This window comes from Podarcis raffonei, chromosome 3 (assembly GCF_027172205.1).
Source record: "Podarcis raffonei isolate rPodRaf1 chromosome 3, rPodRaf1.pri, whole genome shotgun sequence".
Taxonomy (NCBI): Eukaryota; Metazoa; Chordata; class Lepidosauria; order Squamata; family Lacertidae; genus Podarcis; species Podarcis raffonei.
Window position 1 is genome coordinate 62,384,605 of NC_070604.1, and position 26,367 is coordinate 62,410,971.

A 26,367-nucleotide genomic window follows, 5' to 3' on the forward strand; every position below is an offset into this window, starting at 1 on the left:
GTGGCGCTGTGGGTTAAACCACAGAGCCTAGGACTTGCCGATCCTTAGGTCGGTGGTTCGAATCCCCGCAATGAGGTGAGCTCCCGTTGCTCGATCCCTGCTCCTGCCAACCTAGCAGTTCGAAAGCATGTCAAAGTGCAAGTAGATAAATAGGTACCGCTCTGGCGGGAAGGTAAACGGCGTTTCCGTGTGCTGCTCTGGTTCGCCAGAAGCGGCTTAGTCATGCTGGCCACATGACCCGGAAGCTGTATGCCGGCTCCCTTGGCCAATAAAACGAGATGAGTGCCGCAACCCCAGAGTCGGCCACGACTGGACCTAATGGTCAGGGGCCCCTTTACCTTTACTATGTTTGACTAATTTGCATAATTTATTCAACTTATAGAATGTAGATTTCCTTGGTTCAGAATTTATTTAATTGTCCCAGGGCACAAATAGCCTTCACAGTATTCAGCAATCTCTCCCTCTCACCCACACTCCAGTGTGCTGTACTTGGTTCTACTTTGTTAAAGCTGTGGGCTGCACTAATGGTACATTTCAAAACTAGTGAGTTTAACATCTTAACAGAATGTACTGAGGAGAGGAAGTCTTTCATCCTGCCCGTCTAACGCTGCCCTAGATTCCCTTGCCTACTGATGAACTGGGGTCATCACCTAAGTGTGTGACTACGTATGGCCTCGCTCTACTTCGAGACGTTCAGCAACTTGCAAGCTGTTTTTGAATAATTCCCCAAGAAAGAAGAATGAGTTATTTAGAAAAAGGTTATTTCCTAAATAGAAGTTACACCAGGGGGTTTCCAAGTAAAAGCCCTGTTGCTTTCAGCTGTGACTTCTTTATAAAGCTTGTGAGCCTGTACGCACACGGTAATTTCTTGTTCAAGTAAGATGTTCAGGGCCCCCAAGTAGACACACTCATGTACAGTGTGTGTGGCAAAGAACCAGGCAGGCACACTTTCAGACTGGTAGCAATTTCCATAACTGCAGCAACCACAATAACTAAGAGCCACCTGGATCTCACAGTGCATTTGTCATGCAAGCAGAGCCTTAAGATAGTCTGCAAAGACACACAAAATGCTCTGAGTTTAGAAGAAAAAAACTTTGAAAATACTACATACAGATATCTAAATTACTCCCCCTGCACCCAATCAAGTCCTTAAGAATATAGGAGTCATCTGGAGCACGCCAAATGCCCATAAAGTCCAGCATTCTGCTCTTACTGTGGCCAGCTATCTACGGGAAGCTCACAACCAGGGCCTGAGGTAACCTAGAGAGGATAGCCCAATCCAATTCTGTGAAACGTGCATAGATAACATGCATCCTCTTCCTGATATAATCCAGTGGGCTATCCCAAAGTAATTCCCATCAATGTCTTGTCCATAAATGTGTCACATAATGATAAAACATTGCCTACCACCTACTGAAAACAGAGAGCAAGATTCCAACTTATTGTGCTATTGTTACGTATGGAATCGTCGTTGTTGTGCAAGAAGTGGTGCATAAAGGGCAACTGTCGCAGAGTATGATAAAAGTGGTCGTGCACCAACTTTCACAAGTACAAGACAAGCCCTGGATTCAGCTCTAAACTAAGAACAAGGTTCCGTTAGCAGAATGGCTTGTGAGAGCAGGGTGCCACAACTGTTTATCACCCAAACTGACTACATGCTCAGACGAAAACAGAGTTTTTTAACTGATTAGTGCACATTTGACACACATGATGTGCATTTACACCACACAATAGAATCAAGAGAGTTCAGTATGAAAATAATGTCACTCTGCTTGCAAGAAAAACACACAAAACCAGATATTGCTGTGTGCAGCTTAAACTTGTTCATGGGATTTTGCTTCGTTTTACAACTGCATTGGTCTAGTTACATGTGAACCACCAAATAAGTATTGTTCAACAGGGTGAAACAAGCTACCTGCCCAAACTGACAGAAGATTTAGGGAAAAGAAAATGCATAGGAGCAGAGCAAACAAATGAAACATGACTAGCAGTCCAAGATAAATGAGAGTCCAAGCTGTATAAGATATAAATGAAGATGTCCATGGTGCCCAAATGGTCTAATATGTTCGGTTCCATCTCAAGCAAACTGTTGCCTTCAAGCTGTGAGAACAATATTTCAGGAATCATTTGCGCAGTAAACATGCTTCCCAAAGGCGGTCTCTGATTATCTGATTCTCACATTCTGCTATAACCACAAATGTGTTTGTGGTGTTTCCTTATTCAACGTATCTTACTAAATGACTCCAATGTATGTTTCATTGACAATCAGGGAAAACACTATGTGATGTTATGCGCAGTTGTCTGACCATAAATAGGCATGCAAAAAGCAGTGTCAGCACTAAATGGGGGATAGCCCTACCAACATTTCTCTACAAACCAGTTAATCTAAACTGAAAGTTTATGTAGTCCAAGGTAACGTTCAACACAATTAATAGAATTTCTGTTGAGGTTCTGGTTCGTTATGAGTATGTAAAACTGAAAGTACAACATGTAACGAGTCGATACTTTTACTGCAATTCAGTCATGTTTCCAGAAACGAAGTAGTATCAGGCAGCAAATCTGACGTTACAACACCAGAGGATGGTGCTGTTAACAGATCAGTTACCAGTGTGCTTTACAAATCAAACATAACGAAACCTTTAGGCCTAATTTATGTTTGCTGATTTCATTGTGTCCACTCTGAATATGATTTAGTCAGAGGCAATCCTAAGTCTTAAACTCATGATAGCATCCACATGAGTGGAAGTCTCAAGTTTAAGCAAATGTGTCTGCAAATCCTCAGACAGGCTCATCTACACAGGAATAAAAATTACACCAGCGTGTGACCTTTCTATTATGAAGAAAGCACTTCTTCATTCCAAAACATCTTAAATGATAAAATCAAAGTTCATACAGAAACCAGATGCCCAAAATGCACATAGGGTTGGGACTCTGGGGGTAAAACTACATATATGAAAAACAAGGTTGCCACTGAAAACAGCAGTCCCAATTGAGTTCTCTGCCTTCACATCTGTACCTCCAACTTACTGTGTCCAGATGTCATTATGATTAACATCCCCCACCTCCAAAAACATGGAGTGATGGGTGTCAAAATGTTACTGCTACCCCAAAAAAGTGCACAACCCAGGCTGCTGCTTTTGATGGAAGCCTTGTGCATCTTCCACAGAGTCTCTTGTCCAACACAATGTTGCTGCATACACTCAGCATGTGTGCTATTAAAATATATTTCACTTTGCCCTTCTAGATGAGCTATAGTTTCAGGCATGATTCGTCATCAAGTATGTCCCATAAGAAGCTCTGTGGACGGAGATCAAAGCACCCAGTCCTAAATACTATGGGGAATGACACCGTTCCTCCCACCACCTAATAAATGTACACTTCATACACTACTGTCCAATATTCTTGCTACATTACCCACAAATTAAGTATGGAAAAGAACTGCAGTTTTCCAGCCCATTATAACTTTATACTTTGTAATAGTAAGTTAACCATTCTAGGGACAATAAGAATTGACAACTTGAATAATTCAGCAACTTTAAAAGATTTTCAATTTTTGTGCATCTGACAGCAAGTTTAAATTTAACCAGCAAACCAAATACAACTTTCTGAGATGCCATTACATTGGATACTATCTAAAAAAGGCAAAGCTAACTGGAAATTAAATAATAATAATAATAATAAACCTTTATTGTCACTACACCACCTGTGTGCAGTGAAATTAAACGAGCCCCCCCCTCCATACACTCAGTCTTGTTCGCGCTCTGTGTGCTTGTCGGAAATCAATTACACCAGTATTTTTTTCCATTCAGCAGCCCAACAGCCCACGGATAAAAACTGTTCTTCAACCTGTTGGTGCGGCTGACTATACTTCTGTATCTCCTGCCCAAAGGTAGGAGATTGAAGAAGTGCTGGCCAGGGTGTGAGTCATCCCTAAGAATTTTCCTTGCTCTCCTGAGGCAGCGGTCTCCCACGATGTCATCTAGCGAACTCTGAGGACAGCCCATGATGTCATATCCTGCATTCACCACTCTCTGTAGGGACTTCCTGTCCGTGGCTGTTAAACCAGTGTACCACACTGTTATACAGTATGAAAGGGCACTTTCTATTGTTCTTTTGCAAGACCCTGAGGAAATGGAGTCTCTGTTGGGCCTTCCCAACCACCTGGGTTGTATTGATTTTCCTAGTGAGGTCTTCACTAACGTAAACTCCCAGGAATTTAAAAGAAGAGACTCTCTCCACACACACACACACACACACACACACACACACACCGATATACAATGGGGCTAGTTCCTCTCTCTTCCTCCAAAAGTCCAATACAATCTCCTTTGTCTTGCTGATATTCAGGTGCAAGTTGTTCTCTAGGCACTATTTGCAGACTCTTTGAACCTCCTCCCTATATGCTGATTCATCTCCACCTGTAATTAGACCCATTATGGTGATATCATCTGCAAACCTAATAATTGCAGTGGATAGATCAGATGAAATGCAGTCATATGTATACAACGAGTACAGGTAGGGACTCAGCACACATCCCTGTGGGGTGCCAGTGCTGAGCTTCAGAGACGTAACAGGCCCAATCCTCACTATTTGTGTGCGATCCCTCAGAAAGTCTTTAATCCAATCACAGATGGTAGGGGAAAGGTCCAGGTCCACCAGCTTTTTAATAAGAATGTCCAGAAAGGTGGTATTAAAAGCCGAGCTATAATCAATAAACAGCATTCTGACATAATTCCCCGGTCTCTCCAGATGACTCGCTGCAAGGTGAAAAGCTGTGGCTATGGCATCGTCTGTTGACCTATTTCTCCTGTAAGCGAACTGGTGTTCATCAAAATTCGGTGGAAAACATGTCCTAAGTTGTTGAAGAACCAATCTTCAAAGCATTTCATCACTACAGATGTTAATGCAATGGGTCTGTAGTCATTTAGGCAGTTAATTGCTGTTTTCTTTGGGACTGGGACAATGGTGGCTGCTTTCAAACATGATGGTACACAAGCAGTCTGCAGGGAGACGTTAAAAATCCTTGTCAGGACCCCTGCTAGTTGATCAGCACAGTTTTTTACCACTTTCCCCAGCACCCATCCGGACCAGCCACTTTGCTGGGATTCACTGCCCACAATGCAGCTTTCACTTGATGGTCATATAGAATAAGTAGCTAAGAGTTTATAGGCTAGCAGGCAGGAGCCGTGACACTTGATCTTTCTACCTCATAGTGGGCGAAGATGTTCAGCTCCTCCGCTAACACATCATCAGCCTTAACCGTGTTCCTCGTATTGTCCTTGTATTTGGTTAGGTACTGCAGTCCCTGCCACACTTGTTTCGTGTTGTTATCGGCTAGGCAATTCTCCACTTTAAGCTTATATTGTTGTTTTGCCGCCTTAATGCCTTTCCTGAGCTTTGTTCTTGCCCCTCTGTATGTATCTGTGTTCCCTGCCTTAAAGGCATTATCCCGAGCTTTCAAGAGTAACCTTACTTCAGCAGTCATCCAGGGTTTGCTGTTCCCATAAACTCTAATGCACCTCTCCATTGTTACATTATCGGTGCACACTTTGATATAGGAAAGAACAGGAAATAAAATAAACACACACTGTTCTCCTTTGCACATGTAAATGAGATAAAGATTTCATACAAAGATTTCATACCTTTTAAGTGCACCTGTAGTTTAAGATGACCTGTAGTTACTGAAACTTAAAATAGCAAGATAATTCATTTTATAAATCCCCATCCCATGTGCTTGCTTTGGCTTAGAAATGGAAAAATGAGCTAGCAGTTTGAAAATTTCAGTCTATATTGTCTTTCTAATATCTCTGCCTTGCTAAATATTGAGCATCCCCCTCCCTACTTATTATCTGCTCTTCTCATTATTATTAAGTGTGAAAATCCATCAGTTCCCAAGGACAGTATCACCTAGAAATTTTTAGCGGCAACACTTACAATGTAGTTTACACCAGGAGGGGCAACCTGTGGCCGTATACCTGTTCTTGGACTGAAACTCTCATCAACCAGTCTGGCCAATGGTGAGGGTTGATGGAAGCTAAAATCCAACATCTCACAAGGGCCCCCATTCCTGTTCTACATCTCTTACACATATAACCACGTATATTGGATTTGTTAATTCATGTATTTTTCAATAGTAATTTTTGTCACACTACAACAGATTTCTAAATACACTGTAAAGTCCAAAGCAAGTTCACACTTTTTACTTTCACCATTAATATGCATGTTAGCAGCACAACTGATTTGTAGTACAGAGACCTCTTACCCATATACTCAGATTAGTTTACGTTTCAAGCGACTTGCATGATAAATGAAAGTCTGCTAATAACTACGTGACACATGCAGCTGCCCATTCAACATCTTTTTTTGTGTATTGAGATTACAACTGTAGCATCGGAGCCAACTCTGCATATCCAAGCACTGTGGTCTAAACCACTGAGCCTCTTGGGCTTTCCAATTGGAAGGTCTGTGGTTCGGATCCGTGTCATGGAGCTCCCATTGCTCTGTACCAGCTTCTGCCATCCTAGCAGTTCGAAAGCACACCAGTGCAGGTAGATAAATAGGTACCGCTGCAGCGAGAAGGTAAACAGCTTTTCCGTGTGCTCTGGCTTCCGTCATGGTGTTCCAGAAGCGGCTTAGTCATGCTGGCGACATGAACCAGAAAGCTATCTGTGGAAAAACGCCGGCTCCCTCGGCCTGAAGCGAGATGAGCACTGCACCCCATATTTGCTTTTGACTGGAATTAACCGTCCAGGGATCCTTTACCTTTTTTTATTATTATTATTTTACCTTTACCTTGCATAATATACATAGGCCTAGCCTACATATCATGCTAAGCCAAACCATGGGAGCTCACACATTCATGCTAAGCACTGGGGCTTATGAAAGCTAGGGCCACGCATTCCATGTTCCATGCTTAGTGTGTTAAGTGAAGCAGGCCATACACAAGCATGGATCTGAAGGTGCCCCTCAAACTATATAAGGGGGTTATTGTTTCTGCCACTACATTTGCAGCTCTCTGCCACACACACACACACACACACTGTACCATATGATTCCTTCGAGTCCCTCAACTCAAAGCAGTTTTTTGGGAGGGAGTTGAGAAATCAAGAACACTTGGAAGTCGCAGGATTTGTCTGGTAAAGCATATAAGAGCGTAAGCACTTGCAAATGCTGCTGTTCGCTTATTTAGGAGTATTTATACAGTGGTACCTCGGATTACGAACTTAATTCGTTCCGGAAATACCCGAAGTGTTCTTAACCCGAGGTGTGCATTCCCTACATAGGCCTCCTGCGGCCCCAGAAGCAGAATGCGTTTGTATCCCAGGGCAAAGTTTGCAACCCAGGACACCTACTTCCGGGTTTGTGGAGTTCGTAACCCAAAGCGTTCATAAGCAGGACTGTTCGTAACCCGAGGTACTACTGTGTTGACCTCAAGTCCAAGGTGGCTTACAATGTATTTAAAATAAAAATAAAAATAAAAATAAAATAAACAATAGCCAACAGATAGTAGGTTGGAACAAATGTGTATTTATGTTATTCCCAGACCTCAGTGCTCCAACTGCCCCTCTGCTGCTTAATCTCTTGGCCTGGTAATGGCTTCCGAAGTAGCCATATACTAGATGCTTATACACTAGAGCTTCACCATTTGGCTATGTTCATTTCTATACTGAAACACCAAGAATGGCTACAAATTCTGTTGACCCAGAACTGCAAGAAGTTTCCTTAATGTTAAATGGGCAAAATCACCATAATCTACCAGTATCTTTCAGTTAAAACAAACATGCTGTGATACACCGTGTTTGGAATAAATGACGAGGGCAGGCTTAAAGTTCAGTTAAAAACAGAAGCGAACTCATCCAAACGCCCTAGAATACAATACTTCAACCTTTTCATATCTAGGACATCCACCTCCCTGACCTCCACAAACTGCAATAGGGGAGCCACTTCACGTATTTTACCCTTACCTACTTCTTTCCTTACTTCTTTAGGGTGACTAAATTCAAAGCTACATTTTAAATAGTTGTACACAGGAGGGGGGTTGTTTGTAGATTCAGCTCATCATGCCAGGTGAAAGAGCCACACCTAGTATCTTCTTCTACCCAACTATTAAAGTTAAAATAACTCTCTTCCTGATTGCATTTCATCACCTCTCTTCACCCACCCCGATTAGGAAGGAATCCAAACAAAAATAATATACCAGTACTGGTGGTACCACTGGTGCTGGACACTTTAGGATGGGGTACAACCCACTTGTGGATCATAACCTACTGGTTGAAGATCAGTGGCCTATTGAGCAGCCAGACCACATGATAGAAAGATAAGACTCTTGAATTATATAAGCACAATTACAATGAGAGCGAATGAAGCAATATGTAGAATGCCAACCAAGATACAGTTTCAGGAGAAAAAAATAGCCAAACCAACACTTTTGTTTTTCTGCTAAATTTCAAATTAAAAGATGGGCCGTGATTTATTTTCCTTTTTTAAAAATGGTTTATCTGTTTCCATATTTTATTTTCTATTTTCAATAATTTAACAATTTAACATCCAAATTACTTACTTATTCATCCCTTCTAGACTCCCCCCCCCATGCCTGGTTTCCAATTTCTCCCCTTTATTACCTTACACATCTTTACTTTGTGTGCTTTCATCTTGTATTTTTATCTTGTGATAAAATATTGAAATATATTGAATCTAATAAATGATGAATCTAATAAATACTCCTCCTCCTACTCTTTATTTAAAACCCCCCCATAAAAACCCACTAATTTTCTTTCTATACAAAATTAGATAAGGAGCCAACACAGTTTGCCATTCTATATTGTTGGTAGGCTAGATTTATATACAAGAATGTCAATAACAGCAGCACCAAGCTGAAGGACATTAAAAATACTGAATAGATGCTTTCACATTCTTTGCTATCTAAATGTGTTAGCAGTAACACATTGACAGAAAGAAGTATTTGAAATCAGAGTGTGAAACTGCTAAAGCTGCTTTGAATCTCATTTGCAAAAGGTAATACAAAGCTGTATCAATGCAGTAGGCTGATTAAGCACCTGAACTAATCAGCCCTCATAGCTTCTATGATATTGAATGTTACCAATTCAATCAACAATGAAAAAATTAGCACACATCATATGTATGGTGACACTTATTGTACCTTATATATATAGAAAAAGCTATTACAGCACTTGATTAAAAAGGTATCATCAGTACAGTGAACACTATAGCTAGGCCTTGCATCATGAACATATACTGAACAATTGAAAGTATATTCTTAACTTTTTAATGGTTTTTATTGTATGGGGTTTTTTTGTTTTATTCTATAAACCACCTTGATCTATTTTTGACACAGTATATAAATATTGTTATATATAAACAAAAGTAAACTAACAAATGTGCCCAGAAGGTTGCTGTTTTTTTAAAAAAAAATCAGGGTCATGGTATCAGCTACCTGATTTTAAATAAAGGAAATACTGAATTATGGTTGCACTTTAATGCACATTTATTTGGGTGCCAGTCCCACAGAAGTTATTAGAACTTACAACTGATTAAACGCACACATATAAGGCTTTAACACCTGCTGAGAGAGGAAAATGTATGTCCTTGTGGGTGAATCCCCATAACTAGTTGCAGCCACTGAATAAAGTTCACAGCTCAGTTAGGAAGATTTGGAACTGAGGCTCCATTCCACACAGAGGCAATAACAACCATCCTGTGCTAAGAAGCTGCAGTACCAATCTCAGGAATTTTAATTTAAAATATTTCCTATGTGATACAAGAAAAGAAGTAGGCCGAGAAGCAAGCAAAGGACAAAGAATTGACCAGCTTCATAGAGTCCTTCCTACTATGTCAGATTCAAGACAACCCTTTAAGCTGATACAACTCTGCGTCCCAAAATTCAGAGTATAGAAGCTTTGTAGGGAGTCAGACAAATGGTACTCCCCTTCGTATGACACCAGCTTGCCAATGGCTCAGCAGAGATTTCTTCTTGCCTTCAATGACCCTGTAATGAGAAACTTTAAAAAAAGGACCTTTTGCATGCAAAGCCTGTGTTCACTGAGCTATAGCAGTCTGCAGCTGTGCATACACTACAATTCACCACCGACAAAGATTAAAATATGTGTCAGGGTAAACTTTGAAAGCTCTCTCTTCTTTTTAAAATCATAGTGCAGTATTAGAAGAACCACAAAACTGGAAATATTTTCGTATACTAAAATAATTAGAACAATTTTCTCTCAATTTTTTTAAAAACTAAACGAAGAAAGACCAGCAGATTGAGGTTCCCAACAGCATATGCAGACAATGCGAAGTTTTAGACAGTGTCATAAAACATTAGGAAATACTGTACTACCAACCTTAGGTTGGCTGCAGTCTTAAAAATCTGACACTTATGTTAAATTTAATGTGCACTTAAGAAATTAAGTGACTTTTCAAGAGTCTAATTCAAAGCACCTGAGGTCTAGAATAATGGGTAGGGATATAGTAGATATGCTATAAGAGTGTACATCTGTACCAATGTTGTGAAAATATTGAGGGTGAGGGGTTGAGATAAATGGTGTAAGATCATTTCTGATTTGTTTCCCAATATAATGGAAATTCACAAAGCTAAAATTTTGAAGCAATGGCTCTTGGCAGCTAGAATGGTAGCAAAGCGATCAAACTAAATGCACTGGAAAGGTAAGAGAGCTCCTAAGAGATTAAACAAATTAATCAAATGATACATCTGGCAATACATGAAGTATTGCATTTATGTCTAGAAAACTCTTTACAGACAAATGAAAGAATTTTGACTACTTTCTTAGATAGGTTTAGTGTTTGAGGTTCTGATGGTGTCAAACATTTATTCTGGATATTCTTGAAAATCTTACAGAGAAAACTGTTACATGTGGTAGTTTTACAGGCAAGTTTTGTTTCCAAACGTTGGATATCAGAAAACATAAATACAAAAAGTATGGGATTAGTAGAGTGATAATTCAGGATTTTTATTCAAATAATATTAGAAGGTCCAAGTTACAGCTCACAAGACTGCAACAAAGAAAATGCCATACAGTACTAATAATAATATAGTGGTACCTTGGTTTGCAACCGCTTTGGATTACAACCGTTTTGGATTACAACCACGTCAAACCCGTAAGTGCGTGTCCCTTTTTTGGGATTACAACCCATTTTTTATTTTGGGGGGGGGGTTACAACCCATTTTGGGGGGGGGGGGGAGGCCCCATTGGCGAAAGCACGCCTTGGGTTACAACCTGTTTTGGTTTACAACCAGACCTCTGGAACAGATTATGGTTGTAAACCAAGGTACCCCTGTAATGTAAGAATGTAATGGAAGATTTGTAGTGCAGGATCACAATTCTGGATGTGTATGGTCAGGGTGGAGTAGGGAAGCAAAAAGTTGCACAAGAGCAGGGATCATAGATAAGAGGGAGAAGAAAGGAACATCAGAAAGCTATTTTTCCTTGTTAAAACTGGTTGGTTGGTTGGTTGGTTGGTTGGTTAAAAGAAACACCAACACTCCATGTTTCTCCATCCCTGTTTTAGTCAAACTCTGCTGTTGTTTATTATTCACAAGCAAACACCCATATATGCACAGCATCCATCGACTGAACGTAACTATCGCTAACTGAACAAGCTACCTGACAAGCTTGTTCGAAAGACTCTATTCATCTTAAAGATATAGCATATATCAACACTGGGTGTGTCCACAAAGCCAGCTGTAGAATAGCAAAGCACGGAAATGAGGGTGATCTGCATGCAAGAGAGAGTTGGGGGGGAGGGGGAAAAGAGGTGGTTCAATGGGCTTGCAAAGAAAGGAAGGAGTAGGAGGCATGGGAATAGGGGTGAAGATGAGAGCAGGGGAATGGAAGGCTTTGAAGGAAAGGAGAAGGCAGAAGGTGGAAAAGGTGCTAAGCAGTTGCAGTGTGTGGGAGAAGGAAAATGCAGGTTACCATGGGGGTTCTTTGTGCGCAAGGGGGAGGGTTGCACAAAAGGAAGGAGAGGCATGGGCATGGCGGTGAAGGTAAAAATGGGGCTGCAGAATAGAAAAGTGATTTCAGAGATGGGGTTGGGATGGTGAAACATGGCAGCCAGACAACAATAACCAGGAAGTGGTTTTCTACAAGGACCAAAGGACAAACCTTTATTTATAAAATATAGATTATTCTTCTGCTTCTAGGCTCTAAAATACTGAGACCTACTCTAAGCCTTGTGGCAAAAAATCCAAACAAATAATTCCAGCAGAATAGGTATAATTGCTCTTATCTTTAACATAACAAATCCCAGATTTTCAAATATTAACAGGGTTTGTTTAAAACAGAACTATGTAATAACAGAAAAGAACACTAAACATTATTTCATTATTCAGCCATACACAGCAGCACATTTCCACTGATTTCCTGTTGATATGCAAAATAAATCCGCCCTAGCTTTTAAAGTGGTGTTCTTTCAAAATATAGCATGCTACCTTTAAGACTGCAAGATAAAACATCTCAGGGAAAAAGTCTTGGGAGTGTCATTTTTTCCAGTGTAGGTGTATATACAAAGTGAAGCTCAAAAACATTTTAAAATGTTTCTCACTGCTTTTGACATAAGCCACTTCCTTTCTAAAGCCCACACACAGCTGTATCAAACAGAATGTGACTCGTTACAAAATGTTCCCCAAAAGAGACTGATACGGTCCTATTCACTACCCCGTATTTTACTAATGTGAAATAAATGACTGAAGCTTTTTTTATCATAGCTACATTTAAATTATAAGGAACTTTGACATTAGGCATACACTGTCCAAAGTACGCTTAGTATTAGTCTGCATCAAACATGAATTCTTTACCCAGTGAATTCACTCTTAGCTACTAAATATTTTGTAATGTTGATTAACTGTTCTCCATGCATTTGGATACCTCTTAACACATTGAATCAAGATGGCAGAACGAACCTTTTAAATCTGTACTGATTTTAATCAAATTTTGCCATGAAACGGGATCATATGACATCTATCCTTAAATATCAGCCCCAGCTGCCACCTTAGGTTGCTGACTTTGGGCTCTAAGTACTTGAAATAACATTTTCCCTATAACAGACTAACTCATGCTATAAAATCTGTGGCTCTGGTCATAGTTGGCATGACCATATGGAACAGAGCCTTTTCTGTTGTGCTATCCCAGACGTACAATCCCCTCTCCATGGAGATACAATTTTCTACTACATTAGCTGTATTTAGGCAACATATCGAGATGCAACTGTTTCCCTGGGCCTATGGAACAAGTACTTAGGATGAAATGCCTCTTAGCTGGCACACCAACAACACAAACCAAGACAGGAACTTTATTACGCTGTAGTAGATGCCATGGGGCACAATGGATTGGGTTTAGGAGGTCAAATATCACACATCAGCCTGGAATCTTCATTAAACTTGCATGCAACAATGTTATCTTATCTGTATGACAACTGTTTTCCAATACAAAAAGTAGGCTAAATCAAATCTCATTGCTCTTTTTCAACTACTGCAATTTGTCAGCAATACCCATATAACCAAAAAGAAGATTTTTGCAGTAACAGAATGTTAAGCAAGTGGCCACAAAGTGGAAAAATACAATGGATCTAGTGTAGATATATGACCTTTAGACAGGAAGGAAAACACTCAAGTGTTGAGTCACATGAATATCCTCCCCATCTCTTTTTTCTGAGTTTTAGCTATTGAATCCATGTGCATATCTTCAGTTAAAGCACACTTCTTGTATCAACTAATCAATACACACATGCACCATTTGATATAGATAAGCAGACAAGCAGCAAATTCCTGAGTTTTAATGCACTTAAATTGTTTAAGAAATAGACACTAATTCACAGAACTATGGAACTCTCTCTAAGTCTTAAGGCAAATCTCTTTAATAGATGTTGCCACAGGTTTAACTGTCATGGGACCAAGGGTGTTATCCACATTTTTGAAAGGTAGGCAGGGAAACAAGAGACCAAAACTGCAACACAGTTTATACAGGAATACCCATTTCACCCCTGCTCCCACAGAACCTATTTTACCTATAGCTCGGAACCTCAAAGAACTACAGACAGAAAGCTGTGATGAATGAAGTCAGCAGTTCTAAACAAAATATAAAAAATACAATAATGGCAAAGATAGATTTTCAACTTTTGGACTGTTGTAGTGTTTCTATATAGCCTTTAGAATGGCCATGAAACACAAGTAAACAAACTATTCAATGATATTTAAAAAGCTTTCCAACAAAACACAGAGTGAGCAACCATTATTTTCACTTCAGTTCCAATTATTAATTCAGGCACACTAAGGAAAAGAATAATTTTTATTTATTAATTCCACAAAATGTGAGTGCAAATTTAAACTATTTTTAGAGTTTTTAGGAATGAAAATATACAATTCTGGTTTTTTTTTTTAAAAAAAACCAACAATATTAATGGAGAAGCCACCAACACAAGGTAGTGTAAGTATTTGAACCCTCACAGCAAGACACAGAAGACACCGTGCACTGATTATTAATCCTCAAATTAAATTTATTTTATATATCTATATTTTTCATGAAACAAGCTACAGGTCAATTTTACTTTAAATTTTGATTTTGAATACATAAAAAACCTAAGATACTGCTTTCACAATGCTCTGAATATTTTGACTAGCACATTTTAGATGTCCAAAATACACATCCAAATAGTTTTTTACAGTTTCAAAATATACACTATTTATAAAAAAATGTACCATATATACACATGCAAAAACAGAGGCTGGCTTCAGAGCAGTGAAATATCAGTAAAATGTAAAGGTATGATGCACGTTTGCAGAGATCAGGATTAAAATTTGCTGCCTCACCTCCAGCTCGGGTTTGCACACATTGTACAGCATGCTGGCTGTTATCATAAAAAGGAGGTCACTGCACACCACCAATATAGCAACCCACATGTTCTTCATTTCCACAGTACTTCGGGCTTGTAAGTTACCACCCCCCTGAACTCAAATGAACTTGTAGATTCAAGATATGGGAAAGGGGGCAGGTGGATCACTATAAAGGAGAGAGGCATGCAGCAGCCTTGCACTGTTATCTAACAAACACAGCGCAACAATAAGTTTGCAAATGCCTTTCAGCCTGCCAGGAGGGAGAGGATAAATTTATTCAGCTCCATGTCAAGCCCCTCCAAGGGGTGCAACCATATCCAAAAGAGAATGGGTCATGTCCTAAGTTACCTGAAGAATATCTGCCAATCAGAAATATTTTCAAAGCTAAAAAATCTTTTCAAAAAATCTAGGAAGCAAAAATATAGCTACAAAACAACGTAAAGTTCATCTTTGGTCAACCATTGTGTTATATACATCTATATCATTAAAAAAGCAACCTGCAGCATCATAACACTCCTATATCTAAATATACAGTGTTTACACATTTACTTAATGACCATTTCGGAACCTGTCTAAATAGGTAGTCCATGGCTTCAAGTTGTGGTCAAATGAGTGATGGACTACACTACAATTATTCCAGTCAAGCTGCCTAAACCACACCCGCCACAATCTACCACACTAGTCTACCTACATCACAACAGCCTCTTCCCCTCATTTTCTATGGAATCCCATACAATTACGGTACATGGGATGCCTGGGAGAAAACTTTAAGCAAAAGTGACAGAGGAAGAATTCCACTGAGCAAGAGATACTGGAAAAACACTATTTTTGTCATCTGATGCAGTAAGCATTTGGAAATAGTGGTATTTAATGAGACAGCTGAACAATAAGTGTCAAATCACAACAATGAAATAAAAAAATAAAATTGCATCAAAAGGCAATGGAATGTACCTTACAATAAAAATATACTTTCAAGTTAAAAATCAAAATTATTTTACATACTGACATGGCTGTTTGTGTCTTAAAGCATGTAAAAACATCTCTCCAAGAAATATATATTTTACCCAGTGAACTAAGTAATAGCTGCCTGTTAAATTAAATACAAAAGTTATGATAGGGTGCTCACTGAAAATACAGCAATGCATTATGTTCTGTTCAAAACACTTGATACTATCAAAAACATACAAAGTCTTAACTTGACGAAGATAAGAATAATAAAGACAAGTATGGAAAGCAGCAGAAACAGAAAGCTAATAGACAAAAATTATAATCTTATCATCATTTGAATGAGATTTAAGATACTGGTGCTCAAAAGAATAGTATTCTACAACATATAGTTTAAAAGATTGCAGAACTAGGTGTTTTGGTTAATAATTAAGTTATTCCTCAGTTAGACAGAGAACATCCTGATCATTCTATATTAAAAACATTGGGAAGTTTTAGCCTGAATCTTTTAAAGGACCGCTGCACACATTACATTTTTTACAGGTACACGTAAAATATTTTGTTTCTACCTTAGTAAGTTTAATAAAGTGAGCACATGGCTGGCATATGTCTGGTTATTTGTGCAATATATGTTTGAACTAGGAAGACAGACTGGGCTGTGGTTCACTGCTATGCACCTATATGACAGCTAACACACATGACCTCCTGATTTAATATGAAGTGACGAAAAAGCCAGAGAGTACAGGAAAGTACAGTAATGCCAAATAATTTGTGTGAAAGGAAAAAAATGCATTTGACAACTACCCATTAAAAAAAATTTCACAAGCTGTGCTCTTGAATGTATACTTCTGGTCTCACCAAGTTTGAACATGATGGTAAGCCATTTGTAAATTAAATACTTTTGCCATGGGGATTTCAAAAACATGCACTGACAAATCAATTTTTCAAAGAAAGGGACAGATTAAAAACAAAGCAAACAAAGCTCTAATGTGCCACAAGGCAGCTACAAACAGTAACAATGCCATATTAAACACATTCGAGATTAAAAATATTATGGAAATTCATTCACAGCAAGTATTTAATAATTTGGTCCCCAGTGTAATTTTTGTTAAAGGTAATCCTGAAACCATAAATTAATATGTTGTTTCTAGCAGGAGCTAGCACATTCTTTCTTAAAAATATTTTTTCAATATTAATTATTTAGAAAAGATTCAGCACCTTAACACATTATTCCAAAGTTGAGGCGCTAAAGATTAAGATCTACCTCTATCAATTATAGAATAAAAGGATAAAAAAGGACTGGAATTCAGTGCATCTACTCAAAAACTTTACTACAAAAGTTTGTTAACCAAAATTAACTGACAATTGTCTTTGCATTTAAGACATCCATTCCACTTTGCCATCCAAGTCAACCTGTTCAAAATATCTTTTTTAATGTAAAAATAATCAAAACTGCATTAGTTCATTGTGCTGTTATCTAGTGAAGGCTTTCTTTTGGCCTAATTTTACAATGTCATCTGGAGATGGCGATTTGAAGTCAAAAGGTGTTATTGCTAATAAGGGTCCAGTTTCATTAATTTTTACTTCTTGCATTTGCCTACTGTATAAGAAAGCCTTGTGAAGATTAACTGTTTGGCGCTTACATCTCTTTGGGGGATAATGAAGACACAGAGTTATAGCGAAGGCTGATGGTGTTGCAGAGAGGGCCTTTGCCCATGAAACAGTGCCTTCCAAAATATGTGACCTCGTTTTCTTTTGATTCTTCTTTCTTCCTTTAGCTACAAACATTTGTCGTCCTTGCTTTGAAAATAAAGCGTCTTTTTCTGGAAGTGAAGTGCCTGACTGTACATGTACATGTTGAGGAGATAATGTTGATTTTCTAATAAGAACACTTAGATCAATATCTGAATTCACAACTGTAGGTTGCACTGTTTTAGGTATACGAAGCTCAGAACAGCTGCTTGTTGTTCGAGGCTTATCCAATGCAGTTGATTTTGCAATTAAATCTGAAAGTGATAAACTCTCAAGCTCTTTTACTGGAGAAGACTTGGAGAATGTTAAGGAAGATAGAGATCCTGACAGTTCTGTCATTCCAGGTGAAATTTGAGGTTGGTTGGCTAGTTGGGACAATGGTGAAAGTCCTAATTCCAAGTCTGTGAAACCTGCTGATGGGTTGCAAAGATCAGATAAGGATTGAGGTTTGTTTGAATTACTTCCTTGGTGTTCCTGTAGGAGATCAGCCAGTGATGGGCTTTGAGACACTGAAAATGTTAAGCTATTCGCTTCTGAAGAGGTGCTGATATGCCCTTGGAAGCTGCCCTTACTGTGTGAAAATGAAGGGGCATTTCCAGATAGTTCAGCCTTTTTACTGAGCTGGTAACTTCTCTTGCTGTCCAGCATCAAATTTCCAAAAGCATTTATAAAACCAGGAGGATTATCCAAACAGCTTTTGCTATCATAGTTTTTCTGGAGAAAAATTAATGCACTATCTTGGGCATCTGCTGAATCACCTGTTTCGTTAAGCCTGACCAGGCCCATCAAGTCAACTCCTTTATATTCAGATGGGTTCCAAGACACATTTTCTGAAGAATTTTCCTTCAGCAATTCAGCCTCTGAACTAAAGCATGCATCACTTTCATTGCAAGATTTCCAACTTGTGCTGGTGCTGTCAGTTGGTGGGTGTGTTACCTGCTTGTTCAGTGGTTTATAATGTGACTTATCATTGTCACTGAATGGTATAGGAAGAGCTCCCGAGGAGTTACAAACGGATTTTTTCTTTTTTACTGAAGGTGTTTTGACATATTTGGGTCTGAAGACTGTTTTGTCACCTGGAGCTGAAGCGTTACAAGATTCAAAATTGACCACAGGGTTGCTGAGACTACAGCAGGACTTAGTGGTATCTAAAGTATTTTCAATGGAGTTAGTCAAGTTGTTAGTGCTAGAAAATATTTCTGAGCAAAATAAGCCTTACCTTACAAGAGCCAACAATTCCAAGAGAGACACAGGGTCAAAGCAAAAACAGTTCCAATTTGTGGCAAAGCAGGAAAGCCAACAGCAAAATAGAAAAAACACAGAAAGGCATTTAATTAACAAACATCATCAAAACTGTATTAGATGTGTAAATCACAGCCTCATGGATTAAGGTTACTAACTATGCTAAATAGACAACTCTGCAGTTGAAACTTAGCACTACTAAGCTAGAATATGCCACGTTTTTCAATATTATCTCTCTAATTACACAATCTGCATCAAATTTATAAATTAACCATTACATGATATAATTTTTTTATATTTATTAATAATTTTATAATTATTTGGTGCAACATATACATATAGTGCTAATGATATTTACAGATCCTTGGAAGACTACAGATTAACAGTACCTTAAGCATTCATCACAGGGTGCCTCTATATATGTAGCTTAGTCATTTAAGTTATTAACAAACAGAAATAGTAAAAAGAAGCAAAAAACTTCCTATACGGCTGCCCCTTATGCAAAAGAGCCACATAGTAAATCACACAAAAATTAAACATAAGCATACCTTTTGTTGCCTTCCCTGCAATTATGGCATCCTCATTCTTGATCTTATTTTGCTTATTGTCTTGGGCAAGTACAGAATCCAAAGCTTGTTGTACATCAAATTTACTGTTCAATACTGCTTCCACCATCACTTTCTCAGGCACAGACTTTTCAAGCACTTCTCTCATGCGATCAAGGCACAAATCAAGCTTAGCTAAAAAAAAAGGACAAAGGACTCTCATATAATGGCTTTAAATACGTAAATATGCACAGTTGCACTAAATTTTGAAGAAGTATGCTCTTAGATTTCTTAACCAAATCACAACCATCTTTATCCAGGAACAAATATCCATTCTCTACCCTTTTAGAGGAGTGGTCCCCAACCTTTTTGGTATGGTGACCCACAAGTCCAAATTTATTGTCACATCAATTTTGGACCTTATGACTTCGGCAGTTGTCAGTTTCATACATTTAAACTGTGTCTGCCTATTTTATAACAGTTATTTAAGAGATCTAAGCAAAAAGTAACTTAATACCCCTATTTATGTGGAATTTGTTGAAATGTTTATAGTACTTACAAAGTTATTCACAGATTTGTTTATGAGAATGTAAGAACACCAAACATCTGACTGTAGGCTATTTCTTAATAAGTTATTAAAAAATTCTTTTAAAAGTATTGCTACAGAGTGTCAGATACAATGAAGTATGAATATTTTAAATTGACTTTATCATGAATAACATTATTTTTGAAGGTATCAGTGGGAGGGCTGAGTTTGCATTTTACCAAACAGCATAATGTTGGGTTTGATGGTTGCCAGACATAGCCTCAGATCATTATTGATAAATAATTACTGTATTTCATCCTCACAGCAGTCATTGCTGAAAAATATCACAAAGATGCAGGCATTCCTTAATCAGCAAGTGCAAGACACTCAGTAATTACCAAGTAATTTTGGTAAAATGGAAGTCAAAATTCAGATCACCTCACTTCTGAAAAGTTATCTTTGAGGGTCCTAGCAAATGATAGTTCAAGGAATTGTTCTTTTTGCACAGTTTTGTGACATCAGCTGTAAATGGATTTCAAGCCCACTCAAAACTCTGTTTCTTCAGCAGAAAAATTTCAACCAACCAAACTTCAAATCACCCTTGCCTAAACACGTAACTATGGTAACCATGGTTGCAGATCTAGTGATGGATCGCCACAAGCTGTCTTCAGTGACTGTTGCAGCTCCATCCCTGATGAGCAGGTACTGAAGGCAGCATCTGTGCATCAGAGGCAAGCTGCAGCTGTCACTCAAAACAATTCCCTGTACAAGCACTTTGTGATGAAGTATCACCAAATCAGTTGCCAGCCTCCAGAGAGCAGTACCCAAGTGTTAAAATGTAAGACTTGAGCCTTTTCAGTGTTCCCTTTTAAGTGTCAACACAGCATTATAACATGCCAACAAAACAAAAAGTTGAAATAGGTATTCTCATACCTGTTAAGAACAAGCAACTATAATTATTCTGGGTTTGAACAGGCTTTGTAACCCATTTGGAGGTCCAACACACAAGTTGGGAAGCACTGACATAGGACATTCTATTTTCCTAAGCAGAATAATGAAGTTGTCAGCTTTTAGGACTTCATAACAGGCTGAATATTTATCAGCATAGGTATCATCAAGAAGACAAACAGCATTTACTCCCAAGGGGAAAATGCATATATTCAGCATTAAATAATTCAACATAATTTGATACGTCACTTAACAGTACATTTTAAGCATTTACAGATACTGTAATTAACTTCTAAGGTAAATCACATCTTCCCAGGCCTCAGGATTTAGCAGATGGTTAACCACAACTGCAAGCACTGGAAGTGGAGTGCTAATAAAAATCTGCTAATTACAAGCCCTTAGCTCTAAGAACTGTGAATCGCTTATTTTAATTCAATACCCTTCTAAAAGCCTGTCCACCTACTCCAATCTACATGACAGAAGTACAGTGAAGAGTAAGCAGATCTGAATAGGAACATCCAAAAAAACTGAAAGAAATGTAAAGTTATCCAACAAAACTCTGAAAAAGGCATTAGTAGCTTGAGTGTCAATAGCTGAGCAACAGTGTCTTCTAGGAACTGTATTCATGGTGTTGACTACAGAAGGAGATTGCAACACCAAATCCCCCAGTATGCTTCCCAGCCCAAGTGAGGCTGGTCTAACAGTAGCCCTCAGGCCCTCATTACAGCCATCTCTGTACAACCATCTCTTTACTGCAAGTGGAGGGGGAACAGACGATGAGCTGGTAAGTGAAGGTAAAGGGAGTGATTTGAAGTCTCCATCAGTCCATCTCTTCACCCAATAGTCTCCACTCATTAAATCTAATAACTATTATGCAAACTTCAGAATATGACATTACTGGCACATGCACATGTTCTGGTGGCAACACAATCACTTAATAAACTGAATTCAATGTCATATATATTTACAATTACCTTTCTCAGCACCTGTTAGCTGGTGACTTGGAATACAATCATTGCTATGTTCTGCTTCATAATCGTATTTTTCTTCTAATGTCTCAGCATATGCAGTAGGATTATCGCGTCTTGAGTAAATGAATTGAGCAGCTATAACATAAACAAAGAGTTCAACGGTTTTGTTCAATTCCCAAATCCTAAGACGTTTTGTGCCATTTAATAAATCAAGCTATTTTTTAACATTTACAGCAAAGCAAATATTTGTTATTCTAACGATTCATAATATGCTTTTCTGTAAATGCTTCAGATTTCTATGGTATATCTTACTCTTGCCAATTCGGTTTCCTATTATGTTCAACACAAGTTGTGAGCAACTAGTTTGGCTTTAGAGGACTTCCATCTTTCACGGCAATTTGTTTTTAGCATAGTTATATGGCCACAGCAATATAAAATTAGTTCAGTTAATCATAAAATTGTAGAGTTGTAAGGGACCGTATCATCTAGTACAACCTCCTGCAATGCAGGAGTATGCAGTTGTCCCATAGGGAATCAAAGTGTTGTTCAAGTAGAAATACTGTACTGTACTGTACTGTACTGTACTGGAGATGAATTCTAAGCTTGCCTCTAAAAATGATCTTACACAAGTGACTTTAGCAACTTAAGCCTCCCCTCTCCCTTTCTTTCTTTCATTCACTGCATTGCCAAACTATACGCAATTTTTGATGTAGACCAATACATTCCCTCTAGGTCAGATGGCACACCATACATAAATGGCCAAATATTAAACTAACCTGTTGAAGGTGAAATGCAAAAATCATCCTCTACAGACTGTCCATAAAGATCATCTTCTTCAAAGTCTAAGAAACAAGAAAGACAATTTCCTTACAACTGAATTTAAAAAGTTTTCTTATACACATTCTTATAACAAACATTAAGCTACATTATAGCTCAGGTGCATCACCTTCCAGGTCATTCTACCCGGCCCTCAGAACTTTATGCAGACCATGTTCTCTCCTGAAGCCATATCCTCATTGGCCATGCTCTGTGTCCTTCTTGTGCACTTTTGCCTGGCTAGAATGTGTCCTTGAACAGTGATAATGATAGAGGTGTGCAGAAATGTCAGACTTTTGAGATTAGGAGGGTTTTATTTCCTAATAAAGTAATTAAATTATTATTTTAGGCCTCAAAGATGAAATACAGGGAAATCAAATTCCTAAATTTTTAAAGTCAAAGCTTTAAACATATTCTTCTCTAGAATAATTGAAAATTAAACATGTGAAAGATACGTAACATGAAAGCATATGACAACAAAAGGGCAGTAATTAATCCAGAGTAATGTTAAAAATAGAGTGTGCAGGTAGGATATAGAATATTATTATACTATAGGGGAAATATGTTGGATTTGCCCATCTGATCTTAAATTATTAAAGAGAGATATTTCTAAATAAAATTTAATCATTTACAGCACAACCCTAACCATATCTATTCAAGAAGTAGTCAAAAGGTTCTGCAATACACAGATTACAAATAAAATCCCTTATAATTCAGTTATATATACTGAAATACCTATTCTGACCTAATATGAAAAGATAGTATGTCATAGATGTATAGCACATAGCATGTGCCAGATTTTATCTTGTTGATATTATTGCAGTTTTTATAGTTTTTTTTCATTATAGGTGTGCAGCTCTACAGTACTTTAATACGTATATTCTCACATTTGTTTTAAGTACAGTACTTAAAAGCGCTACATGAATTGTGTAATCACATAAAATTGATTAAGCACTATGAAAAGGTTTTTGGGGAACATTTAAACAGAAGTTTTTTGAGGAGCCTAAACTTGGACCAGTGCATACATGGATGCATCTGCAGCAGCAGTTGTAAAACCAGATTGTTTATATACATTGTGATTATGTGTTTTCTACACTGAAACTGACAGGATTTTCCAACACCGACCAATCAACCACCCCTGCTAGCAGGCAGCTTGTGCATCATGTGTGCCCCTTTTCCTTATACTGAGGAAGTGGAACCTGTGGCCTTCCAGATGTTGTAAGGCAGCAGCTCCTACCATCTGTTACCACAGCCTATGCTGCCTGGGGATGCTGGGAGCTGGTGCCCAGCAGAAACTGGAGAGGCTGCAGGTTCCCTATCCTTGGCTTGCAGTACTCCAGAGGTCCACCATATCGAACCACGAAGGGTCCTTAGTTCTTGCCAGTTCTTGAACCCCTTTCACCCTCATCAGCCATCCCCACTACCACACACACTGCAGCAGCGTCCCTTTCAAAATGGTTGCGCCTCTGTCAACAGTGAGGGCCACAGGTTTCAGGCCCCCACCAGGTATGCCAACAGGTGTCCTTCGAGGTGAGCCGTGAGGGAAGGACCCCAGCTCCTCTCCAACGAAACCCGACCCGCCTCGCAGCAAGCGGCCTCCCCACGCTTAGCCATGCCTTCTCTTTCTTGCCCCCCTCCCGCCGTGCCTTCGGCTCCCTCCGCCGCCGCGACCCCCTCAGCGCCTCGCTCGAGACCCCCGTCGCCAGGCAGGTCGTGGGCGTCTAGTGACGTCACCGCCACTCTCTCCCCTCCCTCCGCCCCCCCCATGCCGAGCCGGGCTAGTCTGTCGTGCGAGGGGCGGGGTGGGCCTTCCCGCGAAGCTGGATGCGGAGGAGCAGCTCTCCCTTAACACAACAACTCTCTACCTTCGTCGTAGTTATAGCCACGCACGTTCCTGTGCCGGGCCATGGCGAGCGCGCCGATGGCGACCTGAGGTAGTTGAGAGAGGCTAGGCCCCCTTGACACCCCCTCAGACGAGGCGTCTGTAGCGCCCCCGGGTCACCATGTTGTTGGTTTGGGCCTACCAGTGCTGCCGCTGCCCCGCCCTCCTCGTAGGCAGCTTTTCGCGCATGCGCTACGCTGTATATTTTTCTCTCTCCTCCCCTCACCCAGACCCGGTACGCGCACGCGTGTGTCAGGCTGGAGTGAAGCGGCAGGTGGGGGGGCGCGTGACGTACTACCCCCGTCCTGCCTTGGCGTGTTGTTGTTTGTTCGCGCTTTAGCTGGGCTACGTCAGCTAAACTGTCCGATCGCCGAAGCGTCAAGCGGCCAATCAGAGCCAGGCCCGCGATGACCAGGCCCGCCCTATACGTAAAGCCGCTGTCGGACGTCAGCGCCGTGTGCGTTGCGAGTTGACTGGCGGGCTGCTAGCTAGCTAGCTATGGTCTTTCGACGCTACCCTCTGAATTAGGCGGGCTCACACGAGGGAAAACACCTCCTGCATCAGTATTAGTTCTTAATGCTCATTCCTGCGCTCCACGTCAAGAATTAGGAGTTCCCACGACCAGACGTGTGTCCTTCAGAGTTCATGTGGCCCTCGCAAGGTTTTGATTTTGTTTCTTTTTGCATTTTATATGTGGCTACGTTAGGTGGCAGACGAGCCAGTCAAGTTGCCCTTGACTATCCAAATAAGAGTTTATGACGTTTCGAAAAGCATTGCCTTTCTCTAACCAGCTGAGGACAACGGAAATGGTTTACCGTCCGGATGAGGTGGGATAGGCTGAAAAAGAATGACTGTCTCAAGGCCACCCAGCGAGCTTGGTGACTGAGGTAGCAGAGGACACTTCCCTGGGAGTCTTACTGGACTCAGTGGTGCTTACTTCTGAGTAGACATGTACAGTGGTACCTCGGGTTACGTACGCTTCAGGTTACAGACTCCGCTAACCCAGAAATAGTACCTCGGGTTAAGAACTTTGCTTCAGGATGAGAACAGAAATAGAGCAGCGCGGCGGCAGCGGGAGGCCCCATTAGCTAAAGTGGTGTTTCAGATTAAGAACGGACCTCCAGAACAAATTAAGTACGTAACGAGAGGTACCACTGTATATGGTCTAATCATGGAGGGAGATTTGAAAGCAAGTGCCCTCATTCTAGCCTTAACACTTAAGTTTTAGCTACACTGGTTCTCCCAATAACAAAGTCCAAAGTGGCTACTATAATTTTTTCAGTTTTATAAATGACAGTTGTACTGGTGGTAAAGAATAGTATTTTGCTCACAGAGCCCTCATTTCAAATCTCTTTTTAAAAAATTACCCTATGTTATGCAACGAGGCAGTATGTCATTTTCCTTTAGCTTACGTTCTCTGTTTGCAAAATGCTCGTGATAGTGCTTTACATAGTTACTGCACCAAAAAGCTGGGGGGTGGGGATGTTTTCATCTGGTGCAGAAAGGATAAAATTTTTGGTGCCAGGCAAGCTCTGGGGAAGGAAATCCACCAAATGGGTGCAACCCACCTTACCTCAAATGAGGGAAGGGGGTTGGAACAAGTCTCCAAAGAGAAGGGAGAAAGATCCTAAGGAACATGAAACTTTAACAGTAAACACCAGCTTCCTTCAATGAATGTGATAACCAGGAACTAAATCATCAGTTTGTTAGCATGTTTAAATTTCACAAGTCTTAAACATAAAGAATCTATTACTCATTGCTAGAACAACTGTGCTATCTTTGAATAACTAATCTATGACAGATGTATTCTCCATTTTATAAATCTACCTATCTGATAAAAGATCATCCCTGCAGTATAATGATTTTGTTTATAT

At 39.6% G+C, this 26,367-nt stretch overlaps 1 protein-coding gene and 1 long non-coding RNA gene across 4 annotated transcripts in view; both read right to left on the reverse strand.

Annotated features, from left to right (window-relative positions):
* Nucleotides 1–24,788, reverse strand: part of HBS1L (HBS1 like translational GTPase) — a 45,316-nt gene extending 20,528 nt beyond the window's left edge. Inside the window, exons 1-5 of one of the 3 annotated variants that reach the window (XM_053381971.1) lie at nucleotides 24,477–24,788; nucleotides 22,572–22,637; nucleotides 21,799–21,930; nucleotides 19,354–19,545; nucleotides 16,361–18,777 (exon numbers count right to left, since the gene is read on the reverse strand). In XM_053381971.1, coding sequence (XP_053237946.1) covers nucleotides 17,285–18,777; nucleotides 19,354–19,545; nucleotides 21,799–21,930; nucleotides 22,572–22,637; nucleotides 24,477–24,519 — 1,926 coding nt within the window. In that variant the 5' untranslated portion in view covers nucleotides 24,520–24,788 and the 3' untranslated portion in view covers nucleotides 16,361–17,284. Of the gene's footprint in view, nucleotides 1–16,360; nucleotides 18,778–19,353; nucleotides 19,546–21,798; nucleotides 21,931–22,571; nucleotides 22,638–24,476 lie in introns of those variants that run through there. The other 2 variants (XM_053381969.1, XM_053381970.1) reach the window with 2 other exon arrangements.
* LOC128410561 (uncharacterized) lies at nucleotides 13,675–16,064 on the reverse strand. Its single transcript, XR_008329540.1, has 2 exons — nucleotides 14,807–16,064; nucleotides 13,675–14,757 (listed from the first exon to the last, which is right to left on the reverse strand). It is a non-coding gene; the product is annotated as an uncharacterized LOC128410561 (long non-coding RNA).
* Nucleotides 24,789–26,367: the final 1,579 nt, after the last annotated feature.